Here is a 19,027-nt window from a genome sequence, read left to right as displayed (position 1 = left end):
TTACACATGCTATTACCCACTCTGTTTTCATCTTCTCTCATTCCTATCCTAACATAAAGAGGTCCTTCAAAATTAGGCAGAAGGGTGCCTTCTTGCCTAGAGAGACCAACTCAAGACACAGACTGAGAGAAAAAAAGTCTGCAAAACATATATATAACAAAGAACTTATATTCAGAATTTACAAAGAACTCTTACAACTCAAAAATAAAAATATTTTTAAAAATCCAACAAAAAATGAGCAAAAGATTTGAACACACTTTATTTAAGAAGAAATGCAGATAGCATATAGCACACAAGAAATGTTCAACATCATTTGTCATTAAGGAAATGTAAATTAATAATGCAAATTAATACACTTAAAACCACTATATACCCACTAGGATGGCTAAAATTAAAAAGACCAAGTGTTGATGAGATGTAGAGGAACTAGAACTCTTATACCCTGCTGATGGGAATATAATATGGTATAATCCCTTTGGAAAACAGTTTGGCAATTTTTTTAAAAAGTTAAACATGTACCTACCTTATGACCCAACTATTTCACTCCTGTGTATATACCCAGAGAAATGAAAACATATGTTACACAAAGATTTATACACAGATATTTATAGTAGCTCTGTTTGTAATAACCAAAAACTGGAAATAATCCAAATGTCCATCAACAGTAAATGGATAAATAAATTATGGTTTATCCAGAATACTACCAGCAATCAAAAGGAACTATTGATAAATGAAACACCACGTATGAATCTCAAAATAATACTCCTGAGTGAAAGAAGTCAAACAAAAAAAAAAAAAAAAAAGGGACTCTCCTGGAGGTCCAGCAGTTAAGACCCCACACTTCCAATGCAGGGGACGCGGGTTCAATCCCTGGTTGGGGGCATCCCCCGCTCCAAAAGAAAAAAAACCCACTGGGTATATAATGGATGACTCGAACTATATAAAATTCTAGAAAATGGAAACTAATTTGAAGTGACATAAAACATATGTATCAGTGGTTGCCTGGGAACAAAGGTGCGGGTTGGGGCTAGGATGGGGTGGAGAGGAGTGAATTGCTAAGGGGCACAAGGAAACTTGGCAGTGATGGATATGTTCATTATCTTTTTTTTCTTCTTTTTTTTTCTTTTATATGTTCATGATCTTAATTGTGGTGATGGTTTCACAGACACATACCTATGTCAAAATTAATCAGATTTTACACTTTAAGTATGTTCAGGGTAATACATGTCAATTATACTTCAATAAAGTTATTTTTTTTAAACTTACATTTCATCATTTCCAAAGAATAGATTGGAGAGGTGGTAGTGGTACCTTAGGTGGTTCTGAGACTAAGGTTCTGAGCTCTCTTTCTTCCAGTGAAGGAGATGTATTTTGAGCTCTGGGTTTTAGAATGGCTGCTACAAGATCAGAGCTGACTCTAGACTAGTGAACACTCACACACTCAAAGGTGTACTGTAGTTTCCTCTGCTTAGATCAAGCAGAGGCTGTATTCCAAGGAGGCAGCTTTGGGGACAATTTCTCCACACCACGGAAACAAAGGTGATGACTCTTGGTACTCAAGAAAGGTTTCTATCCTTTTCCTTACTGGGGATTTGAAGACAGTTGTGGGCACAATCCTTATTTAGGTCCAAATTATCTAATGAGGAGGAAAAATAAAAGAGTGGATTAAAAATAAAAATTAAGTAGACTAAAAGCCCTATTTGATACTTTTAGAAAGAGAATATACTTTCCAGACAGGAGGTTGAGTCATATGCTGGAATGATTTTCCACATCCACGAGTGACATGGAATGATAAAGAGTTCCATTGGTACACATTTCTTATACTTCCTGAATTTCCTCTTAAACACATGACTCAAAATAGATTCAAGGGCTTCCCTGGTGGCACAGTGGTTGAGAGTCCACCTGCTGATGCAGGGGACACGGGTTCGTGCCCCGGTCCAGGAAGGTCCCACATGCTGCGGAGCAGCTGGGCCCATGAGCCATGGCTGCTGAGCCTGCGCGTCCAGAGCCTGTGCTCTGCAACAGGAGAGGCCACAACAGTGAGAGGCCCGCGTACTGCAAAAATAAATAAATAAATAAATAAAGATTCAAGCCCTCTGGGCAAGATGTGGTGAGAGATATGATGGGTTAAAAAATTACATGTAAAAATAATCTCCATTTACCCTCTCCTGGGACTTTAGGTAAGAATGTAAAGACTCAACTACCCTTGAACAGGATGACCCGGGAAGAATTGGAGGACAGTTTGTTTCGTCTTCGTGAAGAGCACATGTTGGTGAAGGAGCTTTTTTGGAAGCAACAGGATGAGATCAAAAGGTACCCAGAGTTCTCCTTAAGTCTTTAGAAGCTGTATCTACACCAGGCCTACACCACAATAAACCAAAAAGAATACATTTTCCTGAGATGTCTACACCAGAAAACAATTCAAATGTCAAGGATGGTTAACTCCAAAAATAATTTTTGAAGCAATATTGCTTTATTCTGTTTTCTTGCCAAACACATCAATAGACTGTGGCCATAGTTCATAAAGCATCATCAGAGTTATTCCAACCTAAAGAGCAAGAGACTGCGCAGGCTTCTGCCCTGGTCACAAAAGAGAGAACGGGAACGGGGGAATGGCTAAAATCTCAGGGGACCAAAGGCTGCAAGGGCAAGTAAGGGAAGGGGTTTTTATTTACCAAAAATCATATTGATCATTTACTGTATGCAGGCATGTTATTTGTGCTTTATATGTGTTAACTCATTTAATACTATTTAATACTATGAAAGAATCATCATTAAGAATGAAAGGGAGGGCTTCCCTGGTGGCGCAGTGGTTGAGAGTCCGCCTGCCAATGCAGGGGACACGGGTTCGTGCCCCGGTCCGGGAAGATCCCACATGCTGCGGAGCGGCTGGGCCCGTAAGCCATGGCCGCTGAGCCTGCGCGTCCAGAGCCTGTTCTCCGCAACGGGAAAGGCCACAACAGTGAGAGGCCTGCGTACCGCAAAAAAAAAAAAAAAAAAAAAAAAAAGAAAGAATGAAAGGGAGTGCAAAGAGGTTAAGTAACTTGCCCAAGGTCATAGCCAGTGGGTGGCAGAGCTGAAAGCTCTTAACTCCAAAATATACCATACACAGTGACTTTAGGGTATTGGCTTTTAAAAGTGTACCTTTTGGGTGCAGACCTGGAAAAGAATCTGAGATGGGGTGTGGGTAGATAAATAGATGGGCAGAATGAGAGTTCCAAAAGTCTGGGGTTAATATCTAGAACACATTTTGAAGATATTTGTGTCAATGCCTCCCAGCCAAAGACCACCAGGAACACACCTATAGCTGGGCAAGTTGGGTTAATTACTGCTGTAGCTTGAAAAAGTGCACACCATGGGCATCTCAGTAAGACTGTTAGAAAGAGCCTATTACAGGATTTTGGCTTCAGTTGGGTGATTTGGGGGAGGGTCCAAGGTAACAGAAGTTTGCTCTAGATTGGATACTGTCAGAAAGCAGGGGCAGTTCTATGTTTGGATATCTCAATGTCTTATCTACAGGGAGGTTAGACTAGAGTGAGGCTAAAGCTGTAATCGGGAAAGAAGCAGCAGTCACTCATATTAGCCAGGAGAGGAGCACGTTTGGTATTCTGCAGGTGGCAGAGTGAACTTGTTTTTGTCTGGGCTGAGACAAAAGTATGCAGCGGCCTTGTTTGGTATCACTCTGTCATGGTCTCAGAGTGGCCTTCTGTGATGTTGTTGATCTGTGAGATTATGTCCAACAGCACAGTAACATGGCCTAGTTGTGAACGCCAGGCCACCAAACAACACTGAGGACTAGCTATGTCAGACCAATTCCCCGATGGAGCATTGCTTTGCTTTCTCATTGGTAATCCCCAGGAGTGGTTCAGAGCTTCATTTAGAATCTACAGTATTGCAGGCTTCCACTGTATGCCAACACTCTTCAGAATTGGAGATTCTTTTCTTTGTTTGTTTGTTTGTTTTTTGCGGTACACGGGCCTCTTACTGTTGTGGCCTCTCCCGTTGCGGAGCACAGGCTCCGGACGCGCAGGCCCAGCGGCCATGGCTCATGGGCCCAGCCGCTCTGCGGCATGTGGGATGTGGGATCTTCCCAGACCAGGGCACAAACCCATGTCCCCTGCATCGGCAGGCGGACTCTCAACCACTGCGCCACCAGGGAAGCCCTGAATTGGAGATTATTTTATATTGTGGAGAACTCGAGAATCCAGTGAAGTCAGATGGTTACATGGGCCAAAAAACTTTGTCTGTTGGTCAGTAACCAAAAAGTACTTGAGGTTATAGATAGTAAGTGGCTAAATTGGATTCTAGCCCCTCAGACTTGGGGCAAGTTACCTAGCTGTTTAATGCCTTGATCTCTTTATCTGGATATAATGATATGTAATAATAATAGCTAACTCCTACAGTGCTTACAACGCACCACACTGTTCAAAGCCCTTTATATATATTAACTTATTTTATCCTCATAACAATCCAATGAGCAGGTACTATTTTTATCTTTATTTATAGATGAGGAAACTGAGCACAAAAGGGTAATGACATGCCCCAGGCCACATAGTAAATGTCAGAACTGGCAGGCAGTGAGAACACAGGATCTGATGGTAATGGTTAAAAGTATGATTTTAGGTCAAGATAATAAATAGTAATTGACTATCCATTGTAGGTAAGGCTCGGTGTAAGCAGGGTGGGTATAGAGGAATAATCCTTAGAGTGGGCACATATACAGCAATGTGTGGACAGTTGGGACTGGAGAAGTAAATATTAAAATTTCTACATATATTTAATTATCTCCCTGTTAAAAATTAGTATTTTTTGTTTCTGTTTTATAATGACCATAATTTATTAGTACAAAAGAAACTATATAATTTAAAAATAAATATACACACGAATATACTGAAGACTGCCTCATTTTTTATTAAGAGAGTGTGTGAGCACTGCAACAGAATGAACAAAGACAGACACCAAGATGTCCCTGCTCTGAAAGAGTTACAGTGTATTGGGGGCAGAAAATTAATTTTTAAGTGTAAATAGTGGACTACAGCACATAAGTTTATGTCAGAGATCAATTCAGATTATTAACCACCAGATAAACTGTAGAGATAGTAACTGTCATAGAAGGAGAGGGCATGAGCCACCAGCTCTCTTTTTGCCCACAGGATGAGGACAGCCTTGCTCCGGTCAGCCGCAGCAGGCCGGGACCGGAGGGCCGAGGTGACAGCGGCGGAGCAGCTCTCGGGGCCTACGAGGCGGCGGCGGAACGCGGGGTGGCGGCAGCGGCCCCCCAAGCACCTGCGCCCCCAGCTGCACGGGCTGCAACTGCAGTTCCAGCGCGTCGGCCCCCCTGCTCCCCGTTGCACCCAGCCTCGCGTCCACGCGGGACACAGACAGCTCCACACCGCCGGGGCGGCGGGGGCCGAGAAACCCAAGAGGGGTGAGGCTCAGGGCCAAGTCCCCGACAGGGCCAAAACACTGGGAAGGATTGATTTGCCAGCCACATTTTCCTCCCACTGCTTTATTCCGCCCACCACGCCCATTTTGTTCTTTTGTTCTCGTTCCTTTCTACCTCTCTAAAATCTTTTTTTCCTGAGTAGGATGTCCAGTTCAAAGTTCTCAGTTCACCATGCAGTACTGTTGAGAGGAGAATCAGACAATGGAAATGGGAACTTTGCTGGTCAAGTTTTGCAGGGCTCTAGAAAACAGAGATAACTTTGATGACATGCTTAGGTGTGAGCAGCAGTGATCTTAAGACAGGTCCCTCTCCTGGGACTCTGGGACTCTGGGCTAAGTGGCCTGTGCCTCTAAAACTGGGGTTCTTCACCTTTTGGGGGAAATGGACTTCTTTGCAACCATGATCAAAAGCTAGGCGTTCTCCCAAGAAAAATGCACATACACAGAGACAAAACTTTGCATACAATTCCATGGGTTCAGAGATTGTCAAAGCCTATTCCTGAAGTCCAGGCCTGGAAATCAGGCTGTTAAGGGAGGAGCTGCAGATTTTCATCTTCCTGTATCCCACGTGGCTAAGCGTCTCTGGCTGCTGTGGAACCCAACACTGAATTAAATATAGTGCTGTGTGTAAATTTCCTTCACCTGGCCTACTCATCCCTGTTTTAGGTCCATGGGAATGGGGTGTCTTAACCCTGGGGACTCAGTGTTAGATTTTGTTCAGCACAGCCCTATATTTTCAAGCTCCCTCCTTGAGCCAACAAAATCTTTGTGAAAACAGCTAAAAGTAGAAAAACTAAATAAGTCTAAATTTCAATTCAGTTTAACTTCAGCATTATTGAATACCAGTTATATACTAGGCACTAGAGACAATGATGCATTAGAGTTAGACGCACAGTCCCTGCTCTTCTTCCCCTTTATACTGACCTACTTGAGAGTCTGTAGTCCCGCTGACTTATTAAATCAGTAGTTGCATATTTTTGCAAGAGTAAAAACTGAGAAGCTCCCCTCTGAGATCATTGGTCATATAAGGATTTCCTCCAGATCTCGAGGCTCCCTACTTCCAGCACTTGGTGTTCCATTTCTAGCACTTGGGGTTCTGGAAAAATCTGTTGCCAGAGTCTGCATCTTCTGTCTAAACTTTCAGAGTCAAGGGACAGGCTGAGCTACACAGCTCCTCCCACATTCAAGGAACATGTGACAAATGAAAAAGCCAGAGGTGAAGTATCCAGTGAACCCAGCGAACAGTGAGTTCTTTTACTTTATCCTGTGCTGTTACTCTTTCAACTGTAATTGGAAAAACCTCATTTAGGGAACAAGTGAATGTTGCCATTTTTGAGTCATTCCAGCATAATCAGAGAAGATGAAAGTCAGCCCAATTTGGAAGCTGTCAAATTCCAACTTCATTGCTTAAAAATGGAAAATAAGCATCTCTTTGTCTTCCAAGGAAAGGAAAATAAAGACCCTTTCCTTAATTGAAGGTATTCCCTCTCTTTCCCTTTATATTTTCCCCCTTAGGTCGTAATTCACTTATATTTCTGTTTGACACTGGAAAGCTATATTTGGTAAGTTTATCCTCCACTATGCCAAGATTACTAACTCCTCTAAGTTCTTTTTATATATGTGAGAGCCCAGTTCTAAACCCCTATAACAGCGGTTTCTAATTCTTCTTTTCGTGTTTAATATTCCTAATTCTAACAGTATAATCTCTTTTAACAAAGTCATAATTATGATTAAACTCACTGGCCTATGCATGCCTAACAGTGCCCACATTATGATCAGCGATACTATGCAAGTGGAAGAACCACCCAAGTCTTCTGAGAAAATGTGGTCCAAAGATGAGAATTTTGCACAGAGAAGCTCTTTGGAGTGCGCTCAGAAGGCCACAGAGCTTCGGTAAGGGTGTGGCATTCCATGCCTCAAGCCATAATGAACTGAAAAAGAGGTTCTTGTTTGTACCTTTCTTCCATCTCAGAGGAAAAGAGAATGCTTGGGATTAATTCAATCTGAGAAGTAGACCTGGAGGCCCAAGTGGTTAAGTAATGGATTAACATAAAAGGGATGCTTATATATAATAAAAGGTCTGCTGCTTCACTTCACAGAAGGAAAACTATTTCATCCTCATCACCAGATGGGGGCTCTCAGCCCCCACTGTGCATCAGTCCCTGGAAAACTTTTTTTTTTTTTACGTGGCTGGTCTGTTTTAGTCCCTGGAAAACTTTTTTAAAAATAGACTTTATTTTTTAGAGCAGTTTTAGGTTCACAACAAAATTGAGCATAAAGTACAGAGATTTCTCGTACACCTCCCTGCCACTTCTCCCCACACTGCCTCCTTCACTGTCAACATCCCACAGCAGCTAGAATTGGGAATCTCTGAGACAGAGTCTAGCGAACCCAAATCCTCCCCCAATACCTTTGAAATGATAAAGAAAACATGATCTTTTAGGTTCAGAAATAACAATCTTCCTTTGTGTCCCTGTCCATATCCACAGGGGGAAAAATACTTAAGTCTGTCCATTCACAGAGGGTATTTTAGCACTGTCTTCTTTCTCCAGAGCTTCCATTAAGGAGAATATACAGCTGATTCGACTTAAGAAGCTCTTACATGAAAGGAATACTTCTTTGGCAGTGACAAAAGCACAATTAACAGAAGTTCAAGCTGTGAGTTGCCATCGTCAGCTGTGCCTTTTTGGGGGAAGAAAATCAATTAGTTAAGAGATTTGTATTATTTTCTCCACTTTACACATGGGAGACCACAATGGAGAGAAACTAAGTTGCTTGTCGAAAGTCACACAATTGTGATGAAGTGAGAGATTGGGATTGACATGTATACACTGATGTGTATAAGATGGATGACTAATAAGAACCTGCTGTATAAAAAAATAAATAAAATTAAATTTAAAAAAAAAAAAGAAAGTCACAAAATAGATAGGTGATGTTCAAATCCAGGCCTTACAACTAAGAATCCATTCTTTTTCCAGTACTTGCCATTATCCCTCTGCTGGGAAGAAGGCTCAAGCCCTGCCTGCTAAGGTGGAATTAAGTGAGGTTACCTTGTGTCAGGTTAAGTTCCAAGCCAAAAACCACAACCAGAGTTTAATTAAACTTGGGGAGCCAAGAGCAGTCACAGGGGAGGGGAAGGAAACCAGATTACTGAGCACTTTCTATGTGATGGACTCTGTCCTAGATACTTAGAATCATGATCTCATTTAAGCCTGACAACAGCCATAAAGGTAAGTACGTTTAACGGATGAGGGAACTGAGCCTCAAAGAAGTTAAGTAACTTGCTCAAGTTATAAAAATAGCAAGAGGCAGAGCAGGATTTGAGTCCAGTTTTATCTGGCATCAAGGCTCACACTCTTCTCACTACCACACGATGGAAACTCATATCTGAACGGTAGAAATAGGGCATAGAGGTTCTAAATAATAGATTGGCACCATTCTTTTATTGAATAAACATTTACTGACTACCAAGAAGTGTGCAAAGCACTTGGATACAAAGATTAAAAAGATAATTAAGACAGCTCCTGCCTTCAAGGAACTTACAAGAGTGAGAGGACAAGATGTAAACAAGTACAACTATCCACAAACAGGGTATGGGTGCGACACAAAAGAGAGAATAGATCCACCAGAGGATGGGGCGCAGGATCTGTAAAGGATCCATAAGAGATTCTATTCGTGAGCCAAATACTGACAGTTTGGCAGGGGTTAATGAGCGTGCAAGAGAGGGAAGGGCTTTCCGGGGAAGAGTGGCGTAGGCCACGGCACAGAGGTGAGAAACATCAGGGATCAGGTCAAGGAGGTCTTATCAGGAATTTAGACTTTATCCTACAGATAGTGAGAGCTGCAGAAAGGTTTTAAGCAAGTTGGTAACATGATCAATTTTTTTTTCCCCAAAGAGATCACTTTGCCTTTTTTTAATGTCCAAAATATTTTGAAATACATGTTAATAAAAAGAATAATACTTTCAAGAAACTATTATAGAGCACTAATAATGATTAATTCTGGGTAGTAGTAGAATTATAGATGACTGCTATTATAGTACTTATACTTTTCTGAAATTTTCAACTTCTCAAAAATGACAAAACTACCAGGAAAGATCATCTGGCAGCAGAGTGAATGATAGGTTGGCTGGTACAAGACTGGAGGTAACAGATGAGTAACAGATGTTACTTAACAGATGAGTGATCCAAGGGAGGCAGGATGAGGGTCCCAACCAAGGCAGTGAGAGAGGCTCACAGAGAAAGGACTGTGTTGGGAGAGGTCCAGGAAGTGGAAGAACGGACTTCATCACCAAAGTAGAGTGGGTGAGGGAAAAGCAGAAATGAGAGATGACTTCTGGGTCTCCAGCTTGGGTGATTAAATGATGGTGCCATTCATTGAGATTAGCTACAGCTGGTGCTGTCCTTGGTATGTCTGTTTTGATTGGGACTAAGGGCATCTGTACAAGGCCAAACTCCAAACCTATGTTTTGTAGAGAACTGTGCATATGCTCGTATTCTTTTGATTCGGTTAATTTTGGTAGCACTGAAAGGATGGGAAATCTGGAAAGGAAGTTATTTTAAAGTTGTATGGGTAAATAGCTATATTTGTGGAATTAGATTTTTTTTTAAATCCATGTATTCTTCCATTGCATTAAAGGAGGAAAGGGAGAAAGCCATTCTAAATTGAATGTCTTTGCCCATATTAGTGGTAGTGGCAAAGATGACCTAAAATGGTGAATAATTTTCTAAAACGTAGGTTTTACAATTTGTTTTTTTTAAGCAATTTACCTTTCTAGTCATGCTTACTTACACATATACTAAGATAAGTTTGCATCCTCTTAATCCCTTAGCAGTAAAATGTGGTCAGTAGTGCAGACTCTGGAGTCACACAGGCTGAGGTAAAGTTCTGCCTCAGCCCCTTGAAAGCTGTGCGATTCTGGGCAAGTTAGCTCTATGAGCTTTGGGTTTCTTATTTTTAAAGTTTAGATAACAATACCTCTCGGATTTGTTGTAAGGATTAAATGAGATAATATATGTGAAACAATTATGATGATCATAATGTAAGAGATAATGAAACACACAGTAACATATAACATAGTAATTACTCAACCAATAATAGTAGCTGTTGTTGTGAGTTTGGCTATTGTTGTTTTTTCTATTTCTAAAACTGGGAAGAGACCTTTCTGAAGCATGATGAGTAAGAGATGGCACCTAGTTTGAAAATAAAAATACTTCTTAGAAAATCCACCAAGTGCAATGCAAATGTGAATAAATGACCCTTCATCCTTTTTAAAGAAATGGTGTCATCTATTACATTCACAGACTGCCTGGCAAGCTAGGGCAGGGGAAAAGGAGCAGCAATTAGTAAACAGGCACACAAATTGACTTGATTTATGGGAATTTTTTATAACATCTTTTAAAATAAATATTTAAACATTTGTATTATAAACATCAAGTTGATATATCAATAGAATAATACTTTTTTCTTTCTTTCAGGCATATGAAACTCTGCTCCAGAAGGTACTTAATAAAGATTCCTTAACTCTCTGTTTCTTAGTAATCAGAGGAATGAAACCCAAATGAATCTTCATCTTCAAGTAACATAACACCAGAATTTAGCTAACTATATCAAAGTTATTATGTTATATAATTTTTATTTAGACAAATGGTACTATCACTATTATCAGAAGATACTGCATTGTTTTCACAAAAATTGAAATATGAGATCTGAGTTGAGAAATATTTGGAATAGTATTTTTCAGCCTATTGCTACAGAGAATTATAGCATTTGTTCAGAAATTCCTAAGAGTAGTCCTCTAGCATGTGTGAGGTGGTGAGATATAGCAAAGTTGTTGCAAACCTTCTCTGGTGTTACTAAATATTTGCACCTCTGTGAGTGGGGTACAGGTGAAGCTAGGTAAGTGTCCGTGATTAAGAGTCACTAAGGCAGAGTTCCCAACATGACCAGCCACAACTGTTCCTCACCAGAAGGAACATGGTCATGCTGGGAACTCTGCCAGAAAAATGCACTTAACTTCTAGAGTTAACACATCACTTTGCTAGGGGCAAAAGGAGAAATATTTCATCATAAAAAGCATTCACATAGCTTAGAAGGTAAAGGCAGCTGAGAAAGGTGGCACTTAATTTAGAATCAGGGTTGAATTTGAACCTTGGGAAAATTAAGGCTCCAGTGACAAATTACAGTTTCCCAGAGTGGAAAATCCTCACTCACAGGGAAACGGTACTTCCTGAGAAATGCTAGGGTGGAAAACAAGGTCAATTTACAGTGCAAAGGCAACAAACTATAAATCAAAGCCCTTCTTTGAGATTTCCACTAGGGAATGCTCCAGTTGTTTGTATCTTGAGACCCTTCCTGCTGAGTGATATAAACATTCGCAGAGCAACTTTCCTTTTGCCCCAGAATCAGGGAATCCTGGGTACAGCCCATGATGCCCTCCTCAGCCAAGTGAATGAGCTCAGGGCAGAGCTAAAGGAGGAGAGCAAGAAGGCTGTGAGCTTGAAGAGCCAACTGGAAGATGTATCCATCCTGCAGATAACACTGAAAGAGGTAAATAACAATAATAATTGAAAGATACCATCAGTTGTATGTGACATTCCAATTTCAGAGATGTTAAAAAGTGTATCTTAGCAAAAATATGGGTATCTTATTTTTTCAAATAAGAAAAATGAGATTCCAAGTGGTTAAATAACTTGCTCAAGATTATACCATTAGGGGAAAAACTGGGATTTATATTTATGTCTGTTCTCCAAAGTCTTTTCTCTATTATAATGTTCTGCTGTTTCCCTAACAGTAGAAACCCAGACACCATGAAAATTTAATTCAGAGAATCCTCATTAATTCCAATTAAAATTTCTATCACACCTTCAATTGGTTCAAGTCTTTATAGTTGAATGGATCCTCATAGACATAGGAGATGAACATAGAAAATCTCCCACCCAAGTCCCACCCTGCAACAGAAAAGGGAGACCCTGTGCAAGGTAATAGATTTTAAAATCTTATCTCAGGCACTCTACTATCATTCTTAGTTTCAGGAGAGAGTTGAAGATTTGGAAAAAGAACGAAAATTGCTGAATGACAATTATGACAAACTCTTAGAAAAGTGAGTACCAAGTTTGGATCCCAGAACATTTTTTTGTTATAAAAGACAGTTACTGGGGCTTCCCTGGTGGCGCAGTGGTTGAGAGTCCGCCTGCCGATGCAGGGTACGCGGGTTCGTGCCCTGGGCTGGGAGGGTCCCACGTGCCGCGGAGCGGCTGGGCCCGTGAGCCATGGCAGCTGAGCCTGCGCGTCCGGAGCCTGTGCTCCGCAACGGGAGAGGCCACAACAGTGAGAGGCCCGCGTACCGCAAAAAAAAAAAAAAAAAAAAAAAAAAGACAATTACTGAAAAGTGCCTTCCGAATTTTAAAAATAAAAATAATACCTAGTCTCGATAAGGATACCGGGAAACTGGTACTCAGTACTGTTAGTGAGAATATAAATTGGCAGACTATTTTTGGAACGGAATTTGACACTATCAAAAAAATGTTAAACGTGCATATCTTTTATGCCAGATAACCCTTTTTTTTTTTTTTGCGGTACGCGGGCCTCCCACTGCCGTGGCCTCTCCCGCCGCGGAGCACAGGCTCCGGACGCGCAGGCTCAGCAGCCATGGCTCACGGGCCCAGCCGCTCCGCGGCACGTGGGATCTTCCCGGACCGGGGCACGAATCCGTGTCCCCTGCATCGGCAGGCGGACTCTCAACCACAGCGCCACAAGGGAAGCCCCCGATAACCCATTTTTTGGAATCAAAACTAAAGAAATCCTCTTGTGTATGTGCAAAGAGATCTGTGTAGTAAGAATGTTAATTAATACATTGTTAATTTAATTAGTAATAGTAAAAAAAAAAAAAGGAAACCATCCAGATTTCTTATGATAGGGATCGACTAAATAAATCGTGTTGCACCGCCACGTTGAAACGGTATAAAGCTGTAAAAAATGAGATAGATCTATATGCCTAAGATACACTATTAAAAGAAAAATCAAAAAAAAAAAAAGAAAAATCAAATTGCCAAAGAATGTGTTCATTGTGACCTAATTTATGTCATGTGTGTGTGCATCCACAAACTTTTAATGAGATGAAAGGACTGAAATAGGGCAAAGAGGCACTTTTATTCTATATACTTCTATATCATATTAATTTTTCACAAGCATATATTTACGTAGTGGTTTTGAAATTAAAAATACCTGTAAGTTTAAAAAAATTAAACGTGCCTTCTTATAAGTTAAAGGTAGCAGCGGGTAGATTGGGGAGGTTGCATGGGAGCATCCTGGGAACAACTGATGCTCTTCAACAAAGTGAAATAAGGTAGTGTGGGGATTACCCACTTTGAAGACTCCCTATGGTAGACATTACTATTGGCCTCTTCCCTTCATTATTCATAACATTATCTTCTTGGATCACCATGTAATGTATGGGCAGGAAGTGCCAAGAAATCTTAGTACTAGCTTAACAAGTTGTTTTTAGACCACATTTATTAAAATGATAACTAGGAAAAAGACATAAGCAGAAATAATTGCTTATCAATGTCACTTCACTTGTGTAAATAATCAAGAACTGGCCATGTGTCTTTTACACTCAAGATGGGTCTGCCCTGACAGCTAGATATAGTGGTGTGCAGGCTGCAGTTATTGAAAAGTTTAGTTCCTGCCCTTCAGTGTAATAATTTACAATCTAGTTCAAAGGCAAGTATTCTCTAAACTAGCCACTGGTGAAAGTAGACAGAGGAACGGAGTAAGGAAAAGAAGAATATTCTGTTACTTATTTCTAATCTAGCAGGCCTGAGAATGTCTTGGTACACAATTCCCTAACTAAAGAAAACCATCATGCTGGAGAAGTTCCTTGGGAAATAGATATGACTTGCGTTGTTTGCCCAGGGGGTTATTTGAGACTTAAACCGAAGCGATACTAAGCAACTCCTCAATAGGACCCAAAAGTTCCAAGGCAGTTGGTAAATGACAGTTACAGAGAAAGCAGGGGCAGAAAAAACATGTAGGGAAATGAATGATGAACTAGGCCCAGGAGATGCTGAAACTGTGTAATAAAGACATCATATCACCCACCTTTGAGTGTCCATCTGACAACTCTCCCCTCCCTCCTTACTTGCTTCCCATTTTCAGCATGCTGGATAGCAGTACTCAGCCTCACTGGAGCAATGAGCAAGGAGAGCAGCTACAGCAGAAAGTCTCTCAGTTGCAGGATCACCTGGATGCTGAGGTGGAGGAGAAGAGAAAAGTCTTACTTCAGCTGTCAAGAGAGAAAGGTAGGTCAAGCCCTGAAGAGTTCTCTCAGATGAGGCATCCTCTACATCTGGTTTGGGAGAAGGGAACTTGGGCCAGCATTTTTCCAGTCCCATCACTTGATCCTATTTTTGTGTGGGTCCTGGATAACTAGAATAAGAACACTGGCAGTCAGGTCAGATTCACAATCAAGAAAGCATGACACCTACCTCACACATACTTATCCCTACATATTGACTTTCCATGTGAGAGAATGCCAATTCTTATGTTATAATGTTTTTAAACAGTCAATTTATTGAAAGTGTTGAAAATGAATTTTTCTGCCTTTTATTCTCATCAGTCATTTTAGGGTGGTTGGGAATTGTTTTGTTTTAGCATCTGATGCCTGAAATTGAGAAGCAAATTATTGCTCTTGGTTACCACTACTATTTCCCCATCTTTTTTTTAAAATTTATTTATTTAATTTATTTATTTTTGGCTGCATTGGGTCTTCGTTGATGCGCACAGGCTTTCGCTAGTTGTGGCGAGTGGGAGCTACTCTTGGTTGCGGTGCACAGGCTTCTCATTGCAGTGGCTTCTCTTATTGCTGAGCACCGGCTCTGGGTGCTCGGGCTTCAGTAGTTGTGGCTGGCAGGCTCTAGAGCGCAGGCTCAGTAGCTGTGGCTCATGGGCTTAGTTGCCCCATGGCATGTGGGATCTTCCTGGACCAGGGCTCAAACCCATGTCACCTGCATTGGAAGGTGGATTCTTTTTTTTTTTTTTTTTTTTTTTTGCGGTACGCGGGCCTCTCACTGTTGTGGCCTCTCCCGTTGCCGAGCACAGGCTCCAGACGCGCAAGCTCAGCGGCCATGGCTCACGGGCCTAGCCGCTCCGCGGCATGTGGGATCTTCCCGGACCGGGGCACGAACCCGTGTCCCCTGCATCGGCAGGCGGACTCTCAACCACTGCGCCACCAGGGAAGCCCTTTCCCCCGTCTTAATTCTTGGATCACAGTAGTTATTCTGAAGATTTTTAAATACTGTCAAAGAGACCTTTGTCTCCCTTCTTTTTGCTAGGCTGGACCTTGATATTTAGTCTTATCAAACTTACATTTCATCATATTCTAGTACGTTCACATAAAAAAAGTGGAGGAAAAGAAATATGACATCAAGAAAAATAGAGTCAGGAACCATAAAAGGATAAAGCTTAGGAGCACATGCTAAAGATCTTGTAGTATGTATGAAGTACAAGTGAAGTCTTGTGGGTAATCTAATCTAACCTCCTCTGTAATGCATGATACTGAAATGATCACACTAAATGCTGATCACCTTCCTTCCCCAAAACACACATGGAAATGTCCAAATGCCCAACCTCCCTTCCTCCAACTCAGGGTCAGAGTCAAGGTGGGTGTCACAGAGAGCCAACAGCATAGAAGTCAGATGGAGCTGGGGAATGGTTGGGGAGATACTGAATTAAATGGTGCTGTCAAAAAGTTTGGACTATCCCAGTTGGTCAAGTGGCTCTGATTTTGTTGTGGTGGTGGTAGTTCTCCCTTCCATACTACAGTTCTGCAGGTGTTTTTTTTGTTTGTTTTTGGAGTCCAAATGTCAACTCAGGGTCAATAAGCTAGAACCCCTTTGTAGAAATAAGAGAGAATTGCTTCTCTAAGGGCAAGTTTATAAAATGAATTAAACATTAGTGGGAAAATTTAATTCACACTTGGGCCAACTTTAATATGGTTGTTGGTAGCTACAGAGTTTCAGCTTTCTGTATTATTTTTTCCCCAGCTCAAAACAAGGATCTGAAGCTTGAAGTCACCAACCTGCTTCAGAAGCATAAACAGGAAGTGGAGGACCTCCGAAATAAAGACACAATTTCCCAATCTCCTGACTGGCAATCTGAACCAGCCACTTACCCAGCTCTATTCCAAGAGACCACTCAGATAGAGGTAAGAGCATGTTTAATCAAACAGGTCCCCTCTACAAGAGGGATTGCTGGCAAATATCCCTTGAAAAGATGAAGGGACTAGAAAACTAACTGAATAATATTTTGTCCTGATTGAGGACAATATTTGGAAGTATATGAGAAGGCTGAGAGTAGAGATAGCTTCATGAGCTCCACAGACTTTTTCCACACTGTACAGCTCATAAAATTTAGAATTTTTTTCAGATGAGGACTTGCAATGATCTGCTGAAGAGCAAACAGCCATGGGAGATTGTATAACTTACTCACTGCTGCTGTTGAACATGAGGAACTAGGGGAGAGAGCACTTGTAAAGTAACACAGGTCCTCTTCTACATATTGGAGTAGATTCTGCTGCTGGTATTTTACTATTATCAACGGCTGCTGTAGAGAACAGTTATTACTATACCTATCATATTTATACTCCCTTTTACCAATGCTTTTTCCTCTGTAGCCCTGTGAACCAAAAAACCAAGAAGAAAAGAAACTGTCCCAGATGTTAAGTGAGTTGCAAGTATTGCATGCAGAAACCATATTGGAACTAGAAAAGACCAGAGACATGCTTATTCTGCAGCGCAAGATCAACGTGTGTTATCAGGTGCAGGAAAAGATGGTACAGGAAGGGGATAAATAAATGGGCACATGGGAACTACTTATAAGACAGGGAATGAAGCAAGACCCGAGTTTCCAGGGCTGATGCAAGGTGATATGCTGACGTATGCAAACACAGGATGTGCTGTCCTTTGAAAAACGAGGACTCACACATGCCCATGGCACCTTGGCAATAAAAGCCAGAAGGGGCCAGCTAATGAAAATGGCAAGTGGGAAGCTTCTGGGTTCAAATTTTGCCAGTCCCAGGAAAAATACTACCCTATGGCACTAACAGCACAACTGGTCCTGGAGGGGTCTGTGAGGAACCTAAGCCTTTTTCTAGTGGATGAATCTGCCCTGCTAAGGAGATAGTGGAGTCTCTTTTACCCAGCAAGTACCACCTTTTTATCTGGGCTCTTTGGTTCTGGGCCACTGAGATAGAAAAGTTCAGACATTATTTCGTTTCAGGAGGAACTGGAGGCAATGATGACAAAAGCCGATAATGAAAATAAAGTTCACAAAGAAAAACTGGAGAGGTTGAATCAACTCCTAGACCTCAAGAACAAGCGTATCAATCAACTGGAAGGTATTTTAAGAAGCCATGGCCTTCCAGTATCCGGCAAGTCTTAGTACTTTGTTCACTTCCTCTTAGGATCTGTCACAGAGCTAAATGCCCGTGCTCCCCTCTGCACCTGTCAAGAGGGCGCCCTCTATGTCTCGGTATAGGACTTATCCCTCCCATTCTTGATTATCCTATCATCTTTGTTGTTTTAATACATGGTTAGCAGTTTCTTCTCCTGCATCATGTCAGTGTCTTTTCTCTGGAGAGTTTCAACAGGGCCCAGCAATTGCTGAATCTATTTTGAAAATAAGAGTGTATCACTGTTGGCCCTCAGGGTGGGTAACACGCTCCCTCTCTCAAGATTGTTTCCTCAAGCCAGGCCTATATTTCAGTTTTTGGGAGATAATAAAGCTACATCACTCATCTCTTGTCATCCTTTTCTGTGATTTCTCTCTAAAAGTCTCTGAATTCTTTGTTGCAGTCTGAGGATGTCTACATAACAGGGCAGGTGGCTGGACACTTATGCAAATTTTATAATGTGATACCTCCTGTACTTAATTCAGTCACTGTCGACCAGGATCTGGTCTCAGCCTTACATATTGAGAAAATTGGCTTTGTTATTATACCCAGTGGTGAGAGACCTGACCCGTACTAACTACATTCACCAAAGACTGATATTTACACCCGAATGTTCATTTGTTATTTTATGATAGGGGCTCTTTCATTGCTGCCTTGAGAATATGCTCATGGCAGCTCGTTCTTGGGGAAGCAGAATCAGTAAGAAGGATACTTAGTGAGCCTGGAACTAGAGTAAAGGGAGGTGGGTCATTCAGAAGTATGATTTATGCATGCCAGGGTACGTCAGTTAAAAGGTCCCTGCAATATAACAAAGGAAATCCTTTGGATTGAAATTCTCATGTCTTTCAGATTCAGGGTGTTTCTCCCAGGACAGTGCAGGATAAATACAATTACCTACCTCTGAAGATTTATTTGCTTTAACTTGTAGTTCTTTCATTACTGGTAAGGCTGAAGAGTTTTTCATATGTTTACCAGTTATTTAAATTATTTCTTTTGAGACTTGCCTGTTCCTGCCCTTTACTATTTCTTAATAGTATATTGTTAATTTGTAGAAGTTCTTTATATGCTAAGATTATTAACCTTGTGACACGTAATGCAAAATTTTGAATATGTTTTATTTATGTTAATCTT

General features: G+C 41.2%; 1 protein-coding gene across 1 annotated transcript in view; it reads left to right on the top strand.

The window, feature by feature from the left end:
- Window positions 1-19,027, top strand: part of RPGRIP1 (RPGR interacting protein 1) — a gene marked incomplete at both ends in the record, with an annotated part of 65,965 nt that overhangs the window by 4,481 nt on the left and 42,457 nt on the right. The window contains 12 exons of the mRNA XM_082850240.1: window positions 2,181-2,313; window positions 5,154-5,428; window positions 6,590-6,689; window positions 7,126-7,338; window positions 7,998-8,103; window positions 10,923-10,946; window positions 11,848-11,994; window positions 12,474-12,547; window positions 14,605-14,747; window positions 16,491-16,651; window positions 17,120-17,263; window positions 17,725-17,875. Coding sequence (XP_082706366.1) covers window positions 2,181-2,313; window positions 5,154-5,428; window positions 6,590-6,689; window positions 7,126-7,338; window positions 7,998-8,103; window positions 10,923-10,946; window positions 11,848-11,994; window positions 12,474-12,547; window positions 14,605-14,747; window positions 16,491-16,651; window positions 17,120-17,263; window positions 17,725-17,875 — 1,671 coding nt within the window. The remainder of the gene's footprint in view (window positions 1-2,180; window positions 2,314-5,153; window positions 5,429-6,589; window positions 6,690-7,125; window positions 7,339-7,997; window positions 8,104-10,922; window positions 10,947-11,847; window positions 11,995-12,473; window positions 12,548-14,604; window positions 14,748-16,490; window positions 16,652-17,119; window positions 17,264-17,724; window positions 17,876-19,027) is intronic.

This window comes from Leucopleurus acutus (assembly GCF_964270905.1).
Source record: "Leucopleurus acutus genome assembly, chromosome: 1".
NCBI lineage: Eukaryota > Metazoa > Chordata > Mammalia > Artiodactyla > Delphinidae > Leucopleurus > Leucopleurus acutus.
The sequence above is the reverse complement of the archived record's forward strand: the minus strand, read 5'-3'. Positions and strand labels throughout refer to the sequence as shown.